This window comes from Amblyomma maculatum, chromosome 8 (assembly GCF_055883805.1).
Source record: "Amblyomma maculatum isolate TAMU_Amacu chromosome 8, ASM5588380v1, whole genome shotgun sequence".
In the NCBI taxonomy this organism is placed as follows: Eukaryota; Metazoa; Arthropoda; class Arachnida; order Ixodida; family Ixodidae; genus Amblyomma; species Amblyomma maculatum.
The window spans coordinates 56,548,681-56,571,252 of NC_139351.1; the positions used below are offsets into that span (position 1 = coordinate 56,548,681).

The following is a 22,572-nucleotide window of genomic DNA, read 5'->3' on the forward strand; positions in this document are numbered from 1 at the left end:
TTCGAAATCATCAAGATGTTGAAAATGCCTCCACGCAGCCCACCTGCCGTCACCAGTCTTTTTTTATGCCAGTAGCCGAATTGCAAGTAATACAATAAGTCCTGGTGGCAATATGTTTCATGAAAACGAATCTTAAACAATGGTGCACTCACTGCGATCTACTCTTTCGGTTAGGCTTGGACGTAGATTTATGCCCTAAATAAATTAGTAACCGCACCCCTATGCACACCCTTTCAATGTTTATGCTTACCGTGTGGGTATGTACCATGGAAACAGCACGTCATAGGCAGCTGCTGTTCTGCACGTAAAATAGAGGCCCTTCTAATATTCCAATGTCTATTGTATAACGATATTCTGACCACTGCAAATTGGTGGCCACCGTCATAAAGTAAGCAAATATTAAGAACTTCCTTGGGGCGACGATTTAAAGATCAAGGTACATATTGCAAGCACGAAAAGAAATTCCCTTAACAAGAATGCAACGTTTGTTCAAGCAGTGAGTGTTTAGTTTTGAGCCTGTCTTAGTGCAGGTAATCCAGCCAGAATAGCGTCGGCCCCAAGCACGTTTAGGTCAACTTTCTCCCCACGTTTTGCCCAACCGAAGCGAGCATTTATCACTTTCAAGCTCCATTCACCATTTCTACAAAGAAAAAGAAAAGTAACCTTCAACCTATACCATGTCAAGGCCTCCACTAAATCAACTGCTTGATCTTCCAGCAAAGTATCACCTTTCTTGTAAGCACGTAAAATTATTTCGAACTCAAAATATTTGGACACTTTAATGTTGTAATTGTACTGTAAGTGTATTCCCGCTAGATGTCCGTTCTTCGCACATGTGACCTCGGTGGCCGCACATACCGCTGTCACACACAAATCCCCTTGCGGTGTACAGCAGTAAGCCCTCTGTGTACTTGTAAGCTTAAAAAGCAGGGAGAGGACTTGGAAGTGGAAACTCAAGGCACCACACTTCATACAAGACTGAACAACAAACAAAACAACACACACACACACACACACACACACACACACACACACACACACACACACACACACACACACACACACACACACACACACACACACACACACACACACACACACACACACACACACACGCGGAAATAACGCTGCAGAAAACATCACAGTCCTACCACACTAATGGCTATCACGTGTAATCCACAGAGTCCCATTCATACTGTCCTGTTACCAAACGCGAGTGGTTCGAACGCTATGTCGGACGTGGAGTATGGACCAAAACCCCAGGTGGTACCTTGTCTTAAGAGACGCCGTTTTTACACACGAGGAGCGTTGAGGAGGATCAGGTGAATGGAGTCAGTGCTGCCACTCAACCTTAGCTGGATGTCGGTGTTGGAGCATCCTCGTATCGATGACGAGGTCTAGGATGTAGCAACAGCCGCAGACTGAGTCGGCGTTCCGGAGGTGTTGACACAGGGCCCGAGTTCCGAAGACGGGGTGAGCATCGTGATCCGCAATACCGGGGCATCAGCCGGTGGGGACCACCCTGGTCGGTAGACCTCAGGAACGAACAACTCCTACAGCAGCTGACGACCGTGCGCCAACGTGTGCACCTAGAACATTTCTCCTGTGTCTACGTCTCTTCATCCTCCTTTTATGCGTCCACTTCATTTTGTTCTTCTTCCGCCTCGTTTTCGGCGGCTTCGTCGCCGTCTTCTGCATCTCCCAAAAATACTACTGCACCATCTTTTCTTTAGTTTTCTCTTTCTATCAAGTGCCACGTGCCAATTAACGTGCCTCTCATTTTACTCATCCCTCTTTTCTTTTTCTCTTGTGACAGCCGCATTGGCTACTGTAAGAAAATGTATGTATCATTGTAAGGGAGTGATGGCCGCGCGGCTTGCTGATTCTCTTCACGGATGATATGTACGAGAGAATCGCCTCTTAGTTGGGATGTGCCACAAACCTTCTGTAGTTCCTCGCGTACAAGGGCGCGAATAAGATAGCGGAGGTGGTCGGTGTTGCCTACAACGGGTGTACGAAGCTCGGCGGCAGTCGTAGCGAGGATTGTTGTGTCGTAGAAGGCCGAGCGCTGATGGAGCATCTTTTTCATTGTGACCACGTCTGTTAAAAACGAGGTAACATTAGTTGGGACCTGCGCTCAAGACCACAAGAAAGCTGCTCCTTAACCATGCGCATCAGGTGGCGCAGCCTTTTTGTCTTCAGACATGGTTGCATCCCTCTTGGAAAGAGTTTCGTCATGTCCTCAACATACATTATGACCGACTCGTTTGGCATCTATATTCGGGACTATTGAGCCCGTTCTGCTCGTTCACGCCTCTCCAGGCTGACACACGTCTCTAGGATAAGACGGCGCAATTGAGACCATACCGCGCAAAATCATTGTCTTCGAGACAGAAAATGGCGTTCAGTAGCTTAAGTGGTCGTCCCACTGATTATAGAACGCGACTCGCTCAAACTGAGTAAGCTAGTTTTCGCGTCTTGTTTCTGAGTGCGATGGAACGACTTCGGCACTTTGGGGTTCTGAAGGGTGTACATAGGAGTACCCTGCATCACTGAAGCGGTGCTTTGCGTGGCTGGCTGGAGGTTCTTTGTCAAGTTGGGCTCTAAGAGCCCGTGCTCGGGAGGAAAGCCCAGGTTGTCCAGGTTTCTCCGGCTGACGCGATCCACTGGCGTGTCCACAGCCAAGAGTTCGGTGTCGTGGGTACTCGGAGGGATGTACGACATTGAGAGGTCAGACACCCAGCACTCCCACCAAAACTGTCGCGAATACAGGGATTTACGAGGAAAGCAAGAGGGCAGAGACACAGAGTCAAGGGCTGATCTACCGCAAGTTCCAGCCAAAAGAACAAAAAAGCGCATGAGAGTCTTTAATTTGTTCATTTATCAGCCGTCACCTGAAACCACCAGTTGGCAATATTAAAAGATCAGGATCTATAAAATCAGCATTATAAGAATTGTAGAAATACTTTGTATTACGAAAACTGTCATGACGCAAGAAATTCAGAAAACGATATATGTTAAAAAATTCATCGGCAGCAAAATGCAGGAAACTTACTTAGCTGACTAACTATTAGCTAGCTACTTAGCTAAGTAGCTAGCTAACTATTAGTTAGCTACTTAGCTAACTATTTTGCACAATGTCTATTGCTGCGTTGGCTATAGCTAGTAAAAAAAAAGCGCTGTAATGAAAATATTTTACCATTCTAAATATGCTTGAAAAGAAGAAACTACCGCTATCTAGAGCACCTTCTTAAAAAGCAAAACAGTGAGTTCGTAATATACACAATTTTCCCGCTTTTTTTTTTATTTGCGAAAACAAAACGCGCAATCTTCACTGTACCAATATCCTGTTTTGTAAGTGAAGGGTACATATAAAAAATAATCGCAAGAGATATATCAAATGTTTCAACCATAAATAAAAACATGACGCCAAAATACTGCTGTAATAATAATACAGATCTGAAAAGTGCGTAAAAAAATTAAAATGGCAAACAAATGCAAGACCAAAACAAAGGTTACAAATGAGCAAATCCAGACACAAAACATTTTCACTGCTATACTTCGGGACAACTAAGAAAAATGTGCTTCAAAAAAGCCGAAATATTCTGTTTCAATTCAATTTCATCAGAACTTTCATTTCCTCTCACTACACCCTGTATTGTAAAGGTATTGGGACATGGTGAAAGGATAAATCTATAATTAGCCGCGGCTCTTGTTTGTCTCCGCCTTGATCTAAACAGTGACCTGAACAAGGGATTATAATTTCTTGTTTTGTGTTCAGTACTTGAGCTATGTTTATTTTGTATGCAACTTATTAGCAGAAATTTCGAGTACATACAAAACGCCTGGAAGAGTTAGCAAAAAAGAATGCAGCCATACCAGCACAAGAGATAAAGTGAACGGGCTCACTAGTTTTATGTGCCCAACTACACAGTTCGGTTCCGGTCACCCGTACCAACTTCTTTTCTCTAGTCGTCGAGCAATACTTCGACGATGTCAGCTCTCCTTCGCTTTTAAGGATTATCTTTCCTTTTTTGTCTGAAGCACCCACGCGTTTGGCTGCACACGAGCGGACAGAACACAGACGCGGATCACCTAAGATTGAACTCGTTCCACTTTCCAGTCCAGAAACAAGACACTCGCTGGTAATGTGTCGGGTACATCCAATGGCGAGCGAACGAAAACTCGTTTTCTTCCATTCTGAGGAAATCCTGGGCGACGTATGCACGCTCCGCTGGCTCCCGCCTTGTTCCCTGCCGTAATCTTAATTCCACTCCAAAGACGAACCTTGCTCCAAGCATATTTTTAATTTATTTTCGCGGATTTTTTTCTTCCTTCGGCCTATTACCTCTCTCGAGAATACCAACCCAAGATTTTTCAACCACAGAGGCATATTGCTTCTGTTGACGCTGATTTATTTATCTAGCGGGTCCAGCTAGAGAAGCTCTCACGCCATGTCCGTCATAAAAAAAAGAAGGAATAATAAACAGAGCGAGTGTTTATTTCTTCTTCGGTGCCCGAGAAATGTCATTCCCACAGCGCTAGCAAAAAGAGACGAAAATGTAGAGAAAGCAGGATAAAAGCAAAACGCAGCGAATAAGCATATGGATATATATATATATACCCCAAGGGAGCAATAGCGTTTCTGAGGAACGTTTCCTATTTTATGTACGAATGCTCCCCCTGCCGTTTCTTAGCTCGCGGCCGGAGCATTTGGACGAAACAGTCGTGCCCCGGCGTCTGAAAACAATTTCGTCCAAGCGCTTTTCTTTCACTTTTGCGAAGGTGGGCGTGGCGTAAAGAATTCATTACAGACGTAAAGGAATCATAAATATCCACCTCGGTCTTTTTCCATCGTTGGTGCACCAAGGCGCCATTTTTCGTCGTTTCGTATTTTCACCGTGGTTCAAAATGAACAGCGCTGGGATATGTGATATTAACCCGACACTAAAACGGCATGCCACGACACGGGAAGTCGGGGAGCACGTGTAAATAAACAGCGACGTTTCCCCAACCTAAAAATGACGTTGGATCACCTTAGCCTGGTGGACCTTGTGACGGGAACGATTTCGCTTCCGGTCGTATAATGTACTATCGCAGGTCAAGATGTAAAGGTAATAAAGAGTCAGGTAGCAATAAAACACATCCCTCCGTCGAAGAGAGATGGCAGTTATCAGACCAGAGAGGAGGATCTCTTGCGCGGACATCGCAGTACGGTTTGTAGAGGTGCAGAGGGGTGAAGATAAGGACATTAAAGTGAGCTTCTGATTTTGATTGCCAAAGGACCTGTCTCATACATATCGATATTTTGCGGATGTAAGGAGAAATAAAAGGAGGTTACTGCTGGAGTCTCTGAGGGAATGGGTACTCATGGCAACGCATTAAAAATTGTCAATTTCCCAATGGTTCGTCAAGATATGAATAACAATGCATGGTATATTACTTTGGGCATGTCCAACATACGTAATACGCCACCCGAAATTTGACCTTGGGAAGACCTTGGGCGAATTTGAGAGTTGGTAAGTCTAGTCTGGTGAACTGGTCTGGCCCTTGCCGAAAATTGGATTAGGGTGTTCTCTGTTCTACCTTGGTCAACTCCAAAACAGACATCGCACAATTAGAGAATTCAGTGGGCCCACGTCTAAAACCGACTTCGCCCACCCATAAAATTGACATGGCCCACCCCCGAAATTCAGATGTTGTTGTTGTTGTAGTGGTTATTTATTGTATGTACAAAAGGAAAGAAAAGATGTTTGCCAGCCCCGGTATCTGCTATCTTATATCTAAAGCACCTGAACTGGGGCGGCGGAAATAAAGGGATAGCGAGGAGAAGGTAGAGGAAATCAAAGAGGTGAGTGATAGGGAGAAAGAACAGGGCAGGTAAAAATAAAAGAAATATATACACTATGGTACAGTATACAGTAGTTTGCTTGAGGCCCACCCGCAAATGTCTTAAGTCACTGAGCACTAGGCACATCGGGCGGGCCTCCGCAATAGCTCTGCGTCCAGGCAACTGTTCACAACGCACGCACTGGCCAACTGTACAAAACACTGACGGCTGTCGTGGGCGATCGGCCGTTATTGTGGGAAATAACACACGTGGAGCGTTCAGTCCCAGCGCGCACTATCTGGCGAGGTGAAATAGGCGGGTCATCAAGCCCGCCTGTTCGATGTACTCACACAAGCTCACGTGAGCTCGCTCGCAGACGCTCGCACAGCCCGGCGGCCACAGGAGCACAGCTACGCTGTCCGGGATTACCCCCTGCGCTTTGTAAGCCGCCAGCAACTCACGTCGTGGTTCGGCTAGCGCAAAATTCAGATGGACAGTCGCCCAAATTAAATTTGACCAAATGAAAAATTCAGTTCAGCCACGTTAAAAACCGACTTAATCCACCCCCAATTAGGCTTGGCCCATCACTGAAATTCGGGTGTCCCATGACCAAAAATTAGGTCGGAAATTCCAAAAGCATTCATGCATAGTAAGGGTTTGGGCGCTTTCACTCGATATATTCTTTAGTTGGCTGAGTCAAATCATTTGTCCTTTCTCTTAACTGAATGGTGTGCTTGGAAAAGGTACGCAGTGCGAACATCTGCTGACCGCTGTTCTAAATTTCAACTGAGCGCGTAATGAAGTTAACCTTATGCACACTATGCATGTGTAACTCATTGCAAAAGTTCTAGCAGTTAGAAACTGCTTTTATTTGTCGTAATGCATTAGCACAGATAAAAGTACATGCAACAATTTCTCATTTTATGCATTTTAATTAACACAGAGCCGTGGTTTGGATCAATTCCTGGTATTATTTGAATATTTCGACTGTTACACAAAGAGGACAGTCGATGAAAACTGAGGAAAAAGGGATTACAGGGCGCACTTTTACATTGAACACTGAGTCCTATTCGTACCTTCACTAAATCCTCTTGTAACCGCATTGATACTATGCTTCTGTCTACAGAAATATCATTACAGCAGAATAGAACGCGAGAAATATGCGGTGGTTCTTTTCTTATACCCGTGAAGCTCTCGGCTTAAGAGGCGTGTACGCGTATGAACATTATACCGTACATCTTCACGTTTGTAGTTATGAAGCTACTAGAAACGTTCTCCAAAAACGAATCCCAATAAAACAAATAGCTTCCGACGGACATTATGTTTTCATCTTTGCAACTATTAGGTTTTCTATATGTGACAGTGACCTTGTCGAGTATTTTATTCGTAGTCTTGAATGGATGTTGCAATGTCGAAAATTCTTGTTTACGATTTATGGTAATCATTCATCTAGAGCTTCACACATTGCTTCCATTTACATCCTGCCATAAACACTTTTTTGATGGAGTGGGACTCGGGCTGTTATTAGTGCCAGCCCTTGGTACTTTATGTAAGCGGCTTCTGGTATACTTTCACGATGAAAGGGGCAAAGTCACATTGTTCTACACGCGTTAGGGGAGCGGGTTGGGGATATTTTCTTTTGGCCTCACCTTACTATCTGCCAAATGAGGCGATTGTAAGTCTTTGTTGTATTAGATAATGGTAGAGGCAGGCTCACAACTGGGTGGAGGCAACTGACAGCGGAAAGGAAATTGCAAAAAAAAAAAGCGAATTAAGCCGTACTGCTTTGAAAATTAGCAGAGCCAGGTACGTATATACTTCTGCCATAACAGTTTTGCTCTTTCCCCTGGTGACCATATGGACCAATTAGTTCCAATCTAACATATTGGATCAGCGAAGGACAAGGGAACACAAGCGTACTCTGGACAGCGCTGGACTAACATCCGCGGTTTATTCGAACAAACGAGCATACCAGGAAACGAAATGGCGCATGCATATTAGACGTGCGAAACACACACACACACACACACACACACACACACACACACACACACACACACACACACACACACACACACACACACACACACACACACACACACACACACACACACACACACACACACACACACACACACACACACACACACACACACACACACACACACACACACACACACACATGTGGTGACTCATCGCATTACTGCGAGAACATTGTCATCAATCGCCATACATAACTTATGTTCCTTACAACCTACACCTGCACATTGTTGCTTAATAAGCTAACTTCTTTATTTGTGAGTAGCAATAACCTGTCACGGCCTAGCACGTTATGGAAGGAATTCACAAGTGCATGGGCGCATCGTCACCAATATTCACACATAAAGAGGTTAGGTTATTAAGCACAAGTGCGCGCTTGTAGGTTGTAAGGAACATATATTATGTGTGGTGATAAATTTCAGTGTACTCGCAGTACTCTGATGACTCGTCACGTATGTGTTTCGTTTGCGTGTTTCGTTTGCGCGTTTGATACGCATGCGTTATTTGGTTTGCTGGGCTGGTCGTTTCTTCTAGTAAGCCGCACTTGTCAGCCGGGCGCTATTCGTTGTACTTTTCTTCTTGTGTTCGCTTTACTTTCGGTGATCCAGTAAGCTCGTTTTCTTTTCGTCGCGCACTGCATCCCGCGCAGTCCATAGTCGGACAACACCTTTCCTCTACAGTGGATTACAACATAAATCAGGTATTATTCGAGGCACAAAGTACATGCATTCATGGGCTGCGCTGAAGCCCCTCCTCGTCTCTTTTTACTGACGCAGCTGATCAGCCACTACACGCTGTTCAGCGACGGCCTCTGGTGTCCGCTGACCGAGGCGTGCGTGCGTCCCGACTGCCATCTGGCGGCCAACAAATCATCGGCTGCCACACGGGTGGAGGCACGCCGGAGCTTCGGTACCACCACCACTCGCACGGGCATCCTCAACCGGCTGGTGGCCAGCATCGCGCCACAGGTGAGCACAGAATATGCATTCACTTAGTGGGTAGTTGAACGGCGGATTCGGGAATGCGCGCGAACCGCTTCACCTACACCGTTCTGCAAAAGCTTACTCAAAGAGCCGAGAGCGTACCACGCAGACTAACATTTACCCCTCCTTCTCAGCCGATTTCTGTCTACGATGAGATTGACGAAAATTATATGGCTTGAATCCCACATTTCCGCGCTAATTTCAAGCGCCAATTTTTAACACACAAACGACCTAACGCCAAAGCAATACTCTGCGAAATTATGAACAATGATATTTGCTTGCTTGTCATCCTATACTATCACACTGTAATATTATATTACTTTGTCTATTGAATATTCAGTTCCTGTCTTATTGTGATGCATGTTTAATTACATTGTCTTTTATCGTGTTCTTGCTGTTAATTTCTTGAGTATGTGGTATGTACTGCTGTAAATGTTTATGTATTTTTGCTCCTTGCAACACTGCCTTGTATCTGCTTCGTGGGCCCCGTCAAGCTACTTACTTAACTCTTAGTCCAAGAGGCCATCCAGTTTTTCTTTTCTTTTTGAAAAATAAAGCTTGAATGAATGAATGAATGAATGAACAGTGGTTGCCTTTGAGGCCGGTCTATACGGTCCACTGAAAAATTAATTATCCGGGCATAAAGCAAGGGCAGGGACGGTCACCCTAATAAAAAATCATTTGGCCGGTCACTAGAGAGGCATTGGCAGCGATAAAAACAGAGCGGTGGTACAAATGCACAACGCTCCTTGAGCAGCTGTCCTGTTTGCAACCGTGCTAAAAGCACACACTCGTCGATAGTGCGGGCAAGAAGTGTCTCTAGCTACCCGGAAGCGCCGCGTAAACACCTGCGCTATAGGCGCTTGCCCGGAGTTGTAGACAGCGCTGACGTACATCTATGCAGTGCATCTATTCTCATTGGGTCTCTGTGGATTCCTACACCTCCAAAGCAGTCGATGGAGCGGTCGCGGACCATGCCTCGGCTTCGGGCTCCATCCCGGCTGTCGTGCTCATCGCCACCGCCGCAGCAGCACGTTCCGGTGGTGGCGCCGTGTGCCACCACCGGCCACTCGTCGGCGGCTGCGCACGGCTCTTCGGGCGGCCGGCGCTCGACCACCGGAAGCCGGCTGCACAAGGCGTCCAGCTTCGACCATCTGCTGCCGGGCTTCATCAGCTACCTGTTCTCGGGAGACGGGGACCGAAAGGCGAGTGCCTGCGACTCGGGAAGCCCGGAGCGCTGGTGGCAGAGGGTACGACGGCGAACTCTCCAAGGGTGATTCGGTCACGTGCACTTTCTACGTCACTTGGTGTGAAGCACCAGCCAGAGGCACAAAGTACATCTATTTGAGCGAATTACTATACCCGTTTCGCGTTTCGTAAGAAGTGGGGCGTCTCCTTAAAAAAAGAATAAACTTTTTTCTTTAAGTTATCGCGCTCGCTGTCGAAAGTTGCCTAGTATGGAGTATAAAATGTGTTGCACAGATGTGCTGAATAGATCGATATTGTGCTGTAGGATACCGTATGGCATTTTAAAGGTGGTGGAATGGGATTCAGTTCACCAGGTGGTACGTCGACGATGAAAGAAGCGTTGGTGCATCTTTCCATAATAATTTAGATGACATGCCGTCATTTACTGTGCATTCATGTTGTGCCGGAATCGAGCGTGTTTTGCATTTCGCCACCATTGACATGCGGCCGCCGTTACTGGTATTCGATCATGCGGAGGCTTCCCATAGACAAACCGGAACACAATTTCTGGCTGTCGGTGTCAAAAACTTCAAAAAACTGTTATTTTCGTTCGTCCCTATTCAAATGAGCGTGCATGTGATAGTAATGCATTGTAGGCACACTGAAAGCGAAGCGCAAAGGTTAGAAAGAAGTGTAATGTTCTCCGGTCGGTTTTTATTCAGTTTACATGATCAGCAAAGCCCATATACTTTTTACAATCTCTCAAGCCTCCGATGCTTTCCTTTACTGCAGTGACCATTGTTTTTCTTGTTATACGCATTTTTCATGCCCTTCAGCTAGTGCTTGTAGATTTGCGCCATAAAGCTCCCTCGCACCACCGTGGCTTTATTAGTTGCCAAACGCGGCACGGAGTTACGCGTTAGCATGCTCCAAGCCTCAAACACGCTCAGAATAAATACTAGCTGTATACGTTAGTGTTACAAACAAGACTAAAACTGGATTCTAAGCACCTGAATAGTCGAAAATGTAACTAACTTTGCTTAAGGTGCATCTATGCTAGAAACTCCGGCATGTTGTGGGTGCACGAAAAAGTTTTGAAGCATCAAAAATACCCCTGGGAACGTGGCAGTAAATTTATTTCAAATTAAAGTTCGGTTCCTTCGTTCCTGAAACTTGACATTGTGTACATGTTTATCAACATTAAAGTGAAATTCTGTTCAAAATAGCAATGTCTCGGGAAGCTTACTTAAATGGCTGCAAAACGGTCGTTTTTGAAATATCACAGGAAATTCTCAGCGCTGATAAGGCTCCTAAATACCTTTGTTTTTCACAATATACCATAAAAATTCCACGTACAGTATTTTGTGCCACGGTACGGCACAGTACGAAATGGTATGATATGGTACGGTACGGTACGGTTGGTATGGTATGGTATGGTATGGTATGGTATGGTATGGTATGGTATGGTATGGTATGGTATGGTATGGTATGGTATGGTATGGTATGGTATGGCACGGTATGGTATGGTATGGTATGGTATGGTATGGTATGGTATGGTATGGTATGGTATGGTATGGTATGGTATGGTATGGTACGGTATGGTATAGTATGGTATATGATCTTTGATATCCCAAATGAACTGCGGTTTTTAGGGACGCAGTTGTGGAGGGCTCCGAATTAATATTTCGACCAAGTGGAGTTCTTTAACGTGCACTGTAACATACTACTCTTCATGAATGTCTTACGCTTCGCCTCCATCGAAATGCTGTCGTCACGACCAGGATCAAGCCCCAACTACCCAGCCATCGCGGGGGGACCATACGCCGCCTTAAATTATGCTCTCTTTGTCCTTGCGGAAACATTGTTAATAATTGCAGCTGACCCGAAAACGTAAAATGTTAGATATGAACAGAGATGTCATTTTTGCCATTCGGCGTTAGAGGCAGTGATTACGTCAAAGGGTATTCGAAAGCATTTCAACGCAACTGCTCGAAAGCAGTCGTCAAATACAGAAACGTACTGAGCAGGAGAATAATTGCAATTCAATGTCTTTGACACCACCCACAATACTGACTGCGCACAGATTATGGTGACACTAAATATTGCGCTCCTGCGATTTGGCTGAAACAACCAAGAAATTGCAATGTCCTGGCGTTGCCATGACCCCCCAAGCATAGCAAGCTCACTACAAAGCTTCTTAAACTGCCTGAAGCATAACCACGCCTCCGAAATTGCTGGCGATGCATTGCAGACCCTCCGTCGGAAAAGCTCGGGCGGAAAACGGCTGCCGGAGATGGAGCAGACCTTGCCCCGTCGCGTGCCGTCCGTACCGTCCGAGTACTCGTGCGAACGGCCTGTTCCTGCGCCGCGACATTCACTGGCGCGCCGGGACTACCAGGACGACCCGGTGTATGCCAACAGACAGGCCCTGCTGCAGCGAGCCGCGACCGCGGCTGCGGCCGCGTCTGCTGCTGCTGCTGCCGCTGCATCCGAGGCCGTATCGTCTCCGCCAGTCGGGGAGGAACCACGTCTATTGGAAGTCCCAGAGGAGAAGCCCGTAGAAGAGGTGGGAAAAGTGAACATCTGTATGAAACATCTGGCCCGTTAACATTACCAGTTTAATATCATTCTGACCATTTGCGCGAGTAACCCTTGGTAGAAAGGTTGAATGCAGGAGTTAGAAATAAGCCAGAGGATAAGGCAAGTTGCCTGTGAAGGGTAAAGTGTTGTTTCAAATAATACCTGTAAGGTTCGGCAATCATTGAATGGGATATAAAAAAAGGAACAAACACCGCTTTCATGATTGCATTAGTGCAGGTGGCGTAAGCCCTCCCTTTAATAGTGTGTAATGAGGTGAGATGAGTCAGTACGCCTAAGCTGCTTTTCAGTGACCTGTCTTATCAACAGAGTACTAAGTTTTGAAGACGAAGAGTGCCGCATTTGGAGCTAAGTAGTTGCAGTACGCGCGTTCTGTGTGTAGAGGAAGTTGATAACGGAGTGGGTATCACTGCTTATGCATTTTATTACAGGCCTCTATTGGAGCCACTAGACAAGGTATAACCACAAGGATAGAGTAAACAAAACAGTCGCGGACTCTCGTCCCATGTATAACGTTAAATGAGTTCCATCCTTGGTTTTGTCCGCTTCGACGACACATACCGGGTCCACGAAGTGCCTTATTTTTTTGTGGCAAGAGAAGACATATAAACAAGAATAGAATTTGCTACATTTTTCCCGTCGTTAGCAGCAAAACACCTCATCACAGATAGTTGTACTGTATCGCAGCTGTGCCTCTTATAAGCTCAGCCCGTAGAAGTTCCGCACAGACCGCTTGGCCATGCATGTCTCACTACCGAGCCATACTTAGGTATATTGCGGATACCTATAGTGTGTGTTTATGTGAGGAAATATAAGGTGTCATAAATAATGTATGCAATATGAACGGTCGGGAAGGAAAGTTTCGGATAGCTCAGTTATTAGTAGACGTCTGGAGGGCTGACCTGTCGAGGTGAAAGTCCGTTTCGCGCTCTGTCACATGAAATATTAAAATCTACTGATGGAAAAGCAACTGCTCAGTTGCACGGCAAAGTTGCCTTTATCGTGTCCTGAAAACTTTTGTCCCAGATTATTCCCTGACATGCAGTGAAGTATGCGAAACAGAAGTCCAAGCTACTTACAAGTGAGAGACACGGTATCAATCACCTCTTTGAACATGAAGCGGAAATTCCTACTTCGATTTCTGTCATTCTTCTACTTCACCATAGTCTCTCCTACAACTTAAGGTCCAGAACGGAGAAAGAGCAGGCGAAATTACTACAAACGAAATACACAGCACCAGCGCAAGCACGAATGCAGATGCAGACAGGTAGAATTCTACAGGTGACCTACGTCGACAAGGATACTCAGTCATATTGTTACGGGGCATTCCGCAGCGGTACGACTCTCAGTTCAGTGTCAGAAGTACCTCCGCAACACGAGAGTACAGCAACACAACAACTTAAGCTTCAGTGTCGTCGTCGTACCACCCAGCGTACAAAAAACATCCTCGTCGTCTTCCGACATCTCGGCTACACACCGTAACAATGTTGTAATATGTGTTGCTAAGGCATTTCTTTTGATGAACGGCTGGGTATGTGTTGCTAAGGCATTTCTTTTGATGAACGGCTGGGCCATGCATGGGGCTTCAGCCTATCCAGAGTTATACGGAGTGATTCTGGTAAACCTGCACTGCTTGAAGGGTTAAATCAGAATGAGACGTGCTGTATACAGAAAGGTCTTGCTAATAAAAACAAGATTAGGTCAGGTTATGCTTTGACTGTGCTTATTCTTTCTCTTGCAATGAAGGCGCCATTTTTTTATTTATGTCGCGTGTTTCGTCTTATTTCTGTTGTTCATCTTTGCTTTTTTGCGCTCACGCAGCTACTTGATCGTGACCCAAATGACCCTAACAAAAACTGCTCGTCACGGCTTCAAGCTAGTTGTGTGGTTGTTGCCAGCACGTTCTTGTTCCTCAGCTGGCGCCCCTGATCGAGCTGGAGAGCCCTCCTCCGGGTCCTCCTCTGCTGGCTTCTTCGGCAACATCGTCCTCGTGCAACCCCGGCGGCCCATGCCGGCGCAGTGCCTCGTCGCCCAGTGTGGCGACGCGGGCGTTGGTGCTGTCTGACCTTGACTCCTTCCCTCAGCCAGTGCCGCTACCCGACGAGGCACGGAGCCCTTCGCCCACGCTTATACTCTTCTCAGAGGTGCGTCATTAATCGTACGGCGTCTTCCTACGTCAGCTACACCGTTGCCGTGCGCGTTTTTCTTGTTAGTACAAAAGCAGTGCAGGATAACACCCTAGGGCCATTTGTTTAATCTACACCAGCTACACCAGTGTAGGAAATCTCCTATACCTACAATAGATTTTTGCTGCACAGGTGTAGCTGGTGTAGATCAAACAAATGGCCCTGTTAATCGTCCGGCGTCTTCCTACGTCAGCTACACCGCGGCCGTGCGCGCTGTTTCTTGTTAGTACAAAAGCGGTGCAGGATAACACCCTAGGGCCATTTGTTTAATCTACACCAGCTACACCAGTGTAGGAAATCTTCTATACCTACAATAGATTTTTGCTGCACAGGTGTAGCTGGTGTAGATCAAACAAATGGCCCTGTTAATCGTCCGGCGTCTTCCTATGTCAGCTACACCGCTGCCGTGCGCGCTTTTCTTGTTAGTAACAACGGTGCACGATAACACCCTAGGGCCATTTGTTTAATCTACACCAGCTACAGCAGTGTAGGAAATCTCCTATACCTACAATAGATTTTTGCTGCACAGGTGTAGCTGGTGTAGATCAAACAAATGGCCCTGTTAATCGTCCGGCGTTTTCCTACGTCAGCTACACCGCTGCTGAGCGCGCTTTTCTTGTTAGTACAAAAGCGGTGCAGGATACCACCCAAGTCCATTTAATTAGGGCGTACTCAAGATGACAGGTAACTTGCATGTCACGTAATCTGTCGCTGTTATGTTAAGGCATGCTAAGCTTTTTCGCGGGGCAGGCCGATACTGATGGTGATATACCGACTGTAAAAACACGCAGGCTGCCTGCCTTCCTTTAATAAGACGGCTATATCAAAGTCGGCGCAAGCTCTCTTTACTAGCAGATACAATAACAGACGTACATGCAATTACGCCAATATAGGAACACAAGCGCACAGGTAGCTTTAGCACTCGACCGGTACACTGCATGTATTTTGTAACTTGTTGGGGAAAACATGGTTTGTACGCATATTTATTCTGCTCTAGCATGTCGACTTTCACTCAGTGCTCAAATTAGTCGGGAAATAATTATTCAAGAGTAATTAATTCAGTGTTTTCCCTCCATGGAAAATATTTCTCGCAAGAGGCTCTGATACACAATGAGTGTCGCGGCTCTCTGAAACACAGTGTGCTCTGTTGTCTTCATCCCTTTCATTAAAAGGGATCATCTAACCTTGGAATCAAGTATAGACCTTTTGCGTCGGGGGAGGGAGCTGTCAAAATTTCATCCTTCTGGACAGTCGGAAATTGGTTTCGCTGTAGCTTCCAGAGTGCTTGCGCGGGGTGCACATGACTGTCCAGTGAAAAATAAGGCAGCGCCAAGGGAAACCAAAATTCCACGCTGTATTCTGAGGTCTCCTATACCGACTTACGTTTTGAGCCTATGCTCTATACTTCTCGTTATTTTGGACATACTGTTCACTTTGATGGAAGCTACATGAGGCTGGCGATATTGGTATTAACTTGTGGTGGCGAATACCGGAACTTCAACCAAACTATGCCCACGCGCTTGAGGGGCTGAACTGGGAAGACAGATACAGGAAAGCTCATTTCACATTTCATGGGTAAGTCGACTGGTATGTAGGGCTTACGAGTTTATCTCACCCGATTTTCTAGCGGTGCAAATGAAATCAAAATTGTTCTGTTTTTGAAAAGCTGAGAAATATGTGCTTTGTTTGGGGGGGATTAGAATGGATTAAGGGCACAGGCTTCTAGTGTGAATATGTGCCATCTCACAGAGACCACTTTTGATCATTGTTATGCTAGAAGAGAGTGTGTATGCAGTTATCCGGGAAAATGATACAGAACACGGGATACTGGCTGTAAGAGTGGCATGGAAGGTTAAGAATGTGCATACCCTCGAATCGCAGTGCGGCGATCTGGAAGACGGTCCGTATGAGGAAATCGACTCGGCGGGCAGCCTGTCGGACTCTGCCACTTTGCCAGGCTCGGACAGCGGCGGCGGCAGCCCCACCATCGGCTGCCTCATAGACGTTGTCCAAGACATACCCCCCCTGCCCAAGGACAAAGACTCAAGTGCCCCGGCATCGCCAGAGCGATACTTACCACCAGCCGCCACCTCAGATGGTGAGGGTGAACGTATATCACATTTACACCCTGAAAGCAGAGTGAGATATGCAGAGGAAAATATTGGAGTTGACATTGATAGAAATAGGGACAAAAAGGTACAGGGAACAAAGGCGAATTAATAATATATTGACTTTAATCAGGAAGGTGATGGCCTTTATACATAATACAAAGTCAATATAACTCTCAGTCCGTTAGGAAAAAGCAGTGCATTCTAAAATGTTTGAGGCGTAGCGCGGAAGAACACAGCCAGCTGAGTGGACGAGATTAATAAGCATGCCATGACAAAGCTCAAGACACACGATGTACTTTGTTGAAGACCAAGGCGAAGAGCTTTGCCCTGTGCTGGATTAGCTCGGCTGATTACGACGAACGTGCAACAGATTTTCTTGTTCGAAAAAAAAAGTAAAAAACACAGGATTTCTGCTTTCTCGTCAGCAGTCGTCGCTGTCCGATAGTTCTTTAACACATCGTATGCACCAAACCACGTCGTCGGGACGAGCTTTGCTAATTGCCAAGTTTGAACACTAACAACGATATTATGCTCATGATGAAATAGGATGAAAGACGATGATAGAGACATTAGTTAGACTGAGCGTCTGCAAAAAAGCGCCAGTTGCAAACACAAAAGGGTTAACCGTCATCTCAGAATGGCAACGACAATGAGGTGTCCTGAGCTTAGTTTCGTTTTAGTATTCATTACAACTTGCATATAATTACGAGGCTTAGCTGTCGTAAAAAAAAGAAAGTTGAGTATTATCTGATTAATGTGCAACCTCTTTGGATAGCCTAGCGGGTCGCAATGTAGGCCTGCCAACTAGCACGAAATTCAACGCTAAAATAACAAAACATGCTCGATTTTCTGGCAAAGCTAAGCAGGCGGACGGAATTGTCATGGTGCTGGCAGCACTTGGTCGTTTTATTAATGTGGGTTCAGCATGCTTAATTTTTAACTGGGGCACAATATACTGTAAAAACTTGTTATTTTTTCGGGGCCCATTCTTTCGTAAACATTTACAGACGACGATTTTAGTGGCTAGAAGAGCACAGAGAGCTCATTTTGTGGTTCATTCAACTCACGCGCTCGACATTTGGAAAACTACGGAAGATACGGAAAGGCTTGTTAATCAAGTTTGTGTCCACCCTCAAAATCGCAAATGAAGATCGGGTTTTGATTCTAATAGCCCGCACAATCGCTTTCAATCATACCAATTCTGTGCGCGAGCCAGTCAAGACCATTCTTTTTAACTAAGTTAGGAGCCAAAATTTTCAAGGCGAAATTTAATGATATTTTCATGTGGCGGTGGGCAATTCCTCAAACTGACTCAAGAGTGAGCACTCTTTGCGCTGCTCTTTTACCGCAGGTTTGTTGAAGCCGTGGCTGTCGAAAGAGGAGTCAGAGTCCGCCTACCAAGCCATGAAGCGCTTTGTCAGCGGCCCCATGAGCGTCGACCCAAAGCTCATCGTTCTCAAAGACAGAATCGGTCAGTGCCACGGCGATCCTCTCCAACGGGCTCGCTTCCAATGCTATCATGCCTATGCAAAACGCAAATCTTTGTAAGCTTGTGCAAAAAGCAATACTGGCAGATGCGCACCATATCATCGCTACTTCGGGCAAAATTTAGCCCGAACCGTAATCTATAAGCCTTAATACGCATGCTTTAATTCTAACTATAGCCTCTTTAGGAGGCCATTATCTGAATTAACTACCTGTGCACAGTGACGACACTGAAAGGTCTTTCATTCCTCAGGACGGTGAAGAGGGGAGGGGGGGGGGGGTGGCATCGTGTTCTCTGAAATTTTCCAGTACACTTTATATATGACCTCACCCAGTAGGAAAAATGTACAAAAACTTTCCTGTTGTTAAAACAGAATATATGTGCTGTTGTTTAGAATGAACATCTTGTAATAATGCCAGACTTTTCAGTAGTAACAATATAATTTTGTTTTGCTACAACAAAACAGCACTACAGAACTACAGAAAGGTACTACAGAACATCCGAAAAGCCTGACGTGACAAAACTGCACAACATATTGACGTATTTTTGATGACGCGGTTTTGCCGTTTCTTTTTTTTGACTGGGAAATTATGTACTTTTGTCAGTGCACCAACTGTAGAAGCAAAAGTAAATGTTTAGGGCAAGATTAGTACCGTAATTCGTGAAAAAACGAAACTATGAAACTACGTGACTTCTACAAGCAGATGCTGCTTTTTTTTCGCGTGCTCTACACAGTGTATTGGTGCTTTCCTGGCGCAGGCGTGGGCAATTTCGGCGAAGTGCACCGTGCCTTGTTCGGCAGCAGCCCCGTCGAGGTGCAGATTGCAGTGAAGAGGCTCAGAGACACGATCGTCGGTGACCATCGGGTAAGGCACTGTCGGCTACGGAGAAGATTATTTCGCCCACGCGAACGTAAACAAACGAAAACTTTGAGACTTTAGTGGATCTTAAGCAGATAACCTTGCTCGTTATGCGAATATCGCGCCGCTTGGATGGACAACGACCATGTGACATGCACATTGCCTTCTTCAGTGCGACCTTCACATGGATAATCTCGGTATTGTGAGTGTGCGCAAAAGTATATGCAGCGTCCTAAAGAATACGTGTTATCTGAGCGTTAGAAACTGTTTAAGGTACTGTTATACCCACTCTGACCAAAATGAAAATACAAGGAAGCAATGAAAGCGACGTCTACAAATTTGTTGCTACGTGGCCAAGTGTCCTTGATGCACCATATATGAAGCCGATAATTCAAGACGATTCCTAAAACTAACCTTGCTAGCGAAGATATCTTCAACACGAACTCCCTGAGCGTCATCATGTCGCTCGCTTGGCTGTTACGTAGACGCTTGCGTTGTGGAGGGTGCAGCACAACCTGCTCAAAACGTTTAGTGTTCCCACATCTCTTTTACGTGATGAGAACGTCGATTTGGATGACAATTAGCGGCTGACAGCCATTAAACTGGGCTTCGATGTATGCCTGTTCAGCTAGAGAGTGTCTGCACAAGTTTAGGGTGTATGTTATGCGCCCAGTGGTTTTATGTCATCTTAGAAGCCAACTCGGGAAACTCCATCCATAAAGACGCTTGCTCTGTTCGGCGCTGGTCACCGAAAAGTGGGAAGGGACATCCGAAATATCATGTTTAGTATATTGTTGCTGGGGTGAGAAACAACAGATGCTGCACGCAGAATAACGGCACATTTTTCGAATTACGTGAACCCTGTTGGCAATCTCATAGTTTACGTTTGTAATAGTTTTAGCACATTTATTTTGTCTCTCCTTAAAATCGAAGCTTAGCGTTTGGAAAAAAGTTGTGTCTGAGTAGATAAATTTGTCGCCATTATTTATTCGAGATTGGTAACTCATTCGCTGACGATGTATCTTCTACTACGATTACTACGATTGTTCACTTACCACAAGTCGACACGCATGTATGTATGTATGTATGTATGTATGTATGTATGTATGTATGTATGTATGTATGTATGTATGTATGTATGTATGTATGTATGTATGTATGTATGTATGTATGTATGTATGTATGTATGTATGTATGTATGTATGTATGTATGTGTGTGTGTATGTATGTACGTATGTAATGTGTGTATGTACGTACGTACGTACGTATGTATGTATGTATACGTACGTTCGGACGTACGTACGTACGTACTTTATGTATGTATGTATGTATGTATGTATGTATGTATGTATGTATGTATGTATGTATGTATGTATGTATGTATGTATGTATGTATGTATGTATGTATGTATGTATGTATGTATGTATGTATGTATGTATGTATGTATGTATGTATGTATGTATGTATGTATGTATGCATGCATGTACGTGTGTGTGTATGTATGTATGTACGTGTTTGTGTGTGTGTGTGTGTTGTGTGTGTGTTTGTGTACGCGTGTACGTGTGCGTGTGTGCATGTACGTGTGTACGTGTACTGTCGACCTGTGGCAAGTAAACTATCGTAGTAGCAGATACACACACACACACACGTGTATGTATATATATATATATATATTGTCACGCTAATGACGACGATGAGGGATGGTGATGGTGAGGCAGAAGAAGCAGACGAAGCGTTGGTGCCTGGGGCTAGTAGGCTTCACCTTATCCCACTGCCATATCACTGTAAATAAACACCCCTTTGCTATTTCATCGTAACAACTTGGTGGAAGGTGCTCCGTTCGATCCCCAAGTACGGCGCAGCAAGAACCACTGGAGTTTCGACGTAGTCGCCGCCTTGCTGGACTGCCACCGCTTCCAAACATCATGGACCACAGCGATTCTAACCGCGCCGGCCGCGACGCTGCAAGCCAGGCTGGTGACAGGCCTGCCCCCTCCAGCTCTATTCCCTGCCAGCCTTACCGGGAACCACGACCTTTTGCAGGAGAGGAAGGTGAGGACGTTGAGAAGTGGCTACTTCATTATGAACGAGTTAGTCGGTACAACCGGTGGGACCCTATCACCATGCTCACAAATGTCGTCTTCTTTCTAACTCACACGGCGATGACATGGTTCGAGAATAACGAGGACAATTTGACAACTTGGGAACGGTTTGCCACCGAGATCAAAGAGCGTTTTGGTGACTCTGTACCGAGCAAAAAACGGGCTGAGCAGACCCTTGCCCAAAGAGCTCAGTTGCCGGATGAAACTTGTACCACTTATACAGAAGAGATCCTCCGATTGTGCAGATGTGTCAATTCCAACATGCCCGAAGAAGATAGAGTCGGCCACATTTTGAAGGGTATCGCGGCTGACGTATACAACTTTTTAATCGCCAAAGACAGCCTTGAAACCGTCTCCGATGTCATTAAACACATCCGCGCTTTTCAAGCTCTGAGAACGCGTCGTATTGTGCCAAAATTTGGGCGGCTGGCCAACGTGCCTACCGTGGCCAGCCTTGATGACCACGCCCAACTAGATCTTCCGTCGACGATCCGGCAAATCGTGCGGGAAGAACTCCTGCGGCTCAACCCACTTCCCCTGCACGAATCTGCTGAGGTCTCTGTCCAGAGGGTATCTAGACGGCCGGCTTCACCACCACAAGCGATTACCGTTCAGCCTTTCCCACAAGCTCCTGAAGTTGCAGCTTCCATTGACTATCCTCCTATGCATTTCGCCAACCGGAATGCGTCGGTGCCTGACGCCCCAAGGTATGACGTCGCCTCAAGTGCCCATAGATCTTCCATTCGATCTACCAGGATTCCTGAGCAGTATGAGCATTCAGACAGACCTACGACGCACCCAGCTGTTCCCTGCTCTTATTCGCAACAGCATTTTCTACCTTCTCCGCCGATATGCTACCGCTGCGGCGTCGAAGGTCACATCGCCAGATACTGCCGCAGTAGGTTCCCACCTCGCTATAACCGTCCGGCGCTTCCAACAGTACCCAACAATCGGCAATACAATCCCGTTTTTCAACAATCAAATACTCAGCGTGGGTATTACCGCAACATCCATAACCAGAATATCCGCGACCACTCCCCTGCATCTGATAGAAGTGTTACTCCACCACCCGCCTTCCGTGCGCGTCGTTCTCCATCACCACGACGGCGCCCCATGTCGCCTCAGCATCATCAGCAGGAAAACTAACCAGCGCGACCAATGGGGGTGAGGCCGCTGGAAATGTGCTG

The 22,572-nt window shown here is 45.9% G+C and overlaps 1 protein-coding gene across 1 annotated transcript in view; it reads left to right on the top strand.

Moving 5' to 3' along the window:
* The window catches only part of LOC146181198 (tyrosine-protein kinase SYK-like), a 52,563-nt gene that overhangs the window by 15,812 nt on the left and 14,179 nt on the right, over positions 1–22,572 (top strand). The window contains exons 6-12 of the mRNA XM_084575722.1: positions 8,647–8,838; positions 9,804–10,058; positions 12,293–12,598; positions 14,556–14,783; positions 16,707–16,923; positions 18,288–18,407; positions 19,182–19,288. Of these exons, the coding sequence (XP_084431848.1) occupies positions 8,647–8,838; positions 9,804–10,058; positions 12,293–12,598; positions 14,556–14,783; positions 16,707–16,923; positions 18,288–18,407; positions 19,182–19,288 (1,425 nt within the window). The remainder of the gene's footprint in view (positions 1–8,646; positions 8,839–9,803; positions 10,059–12,292; positions 12,599–14,555; positions 14,784–16,706; positions 16,924–18,287; positions 18,408–19,181; positions 19,289–22,572) is intronic.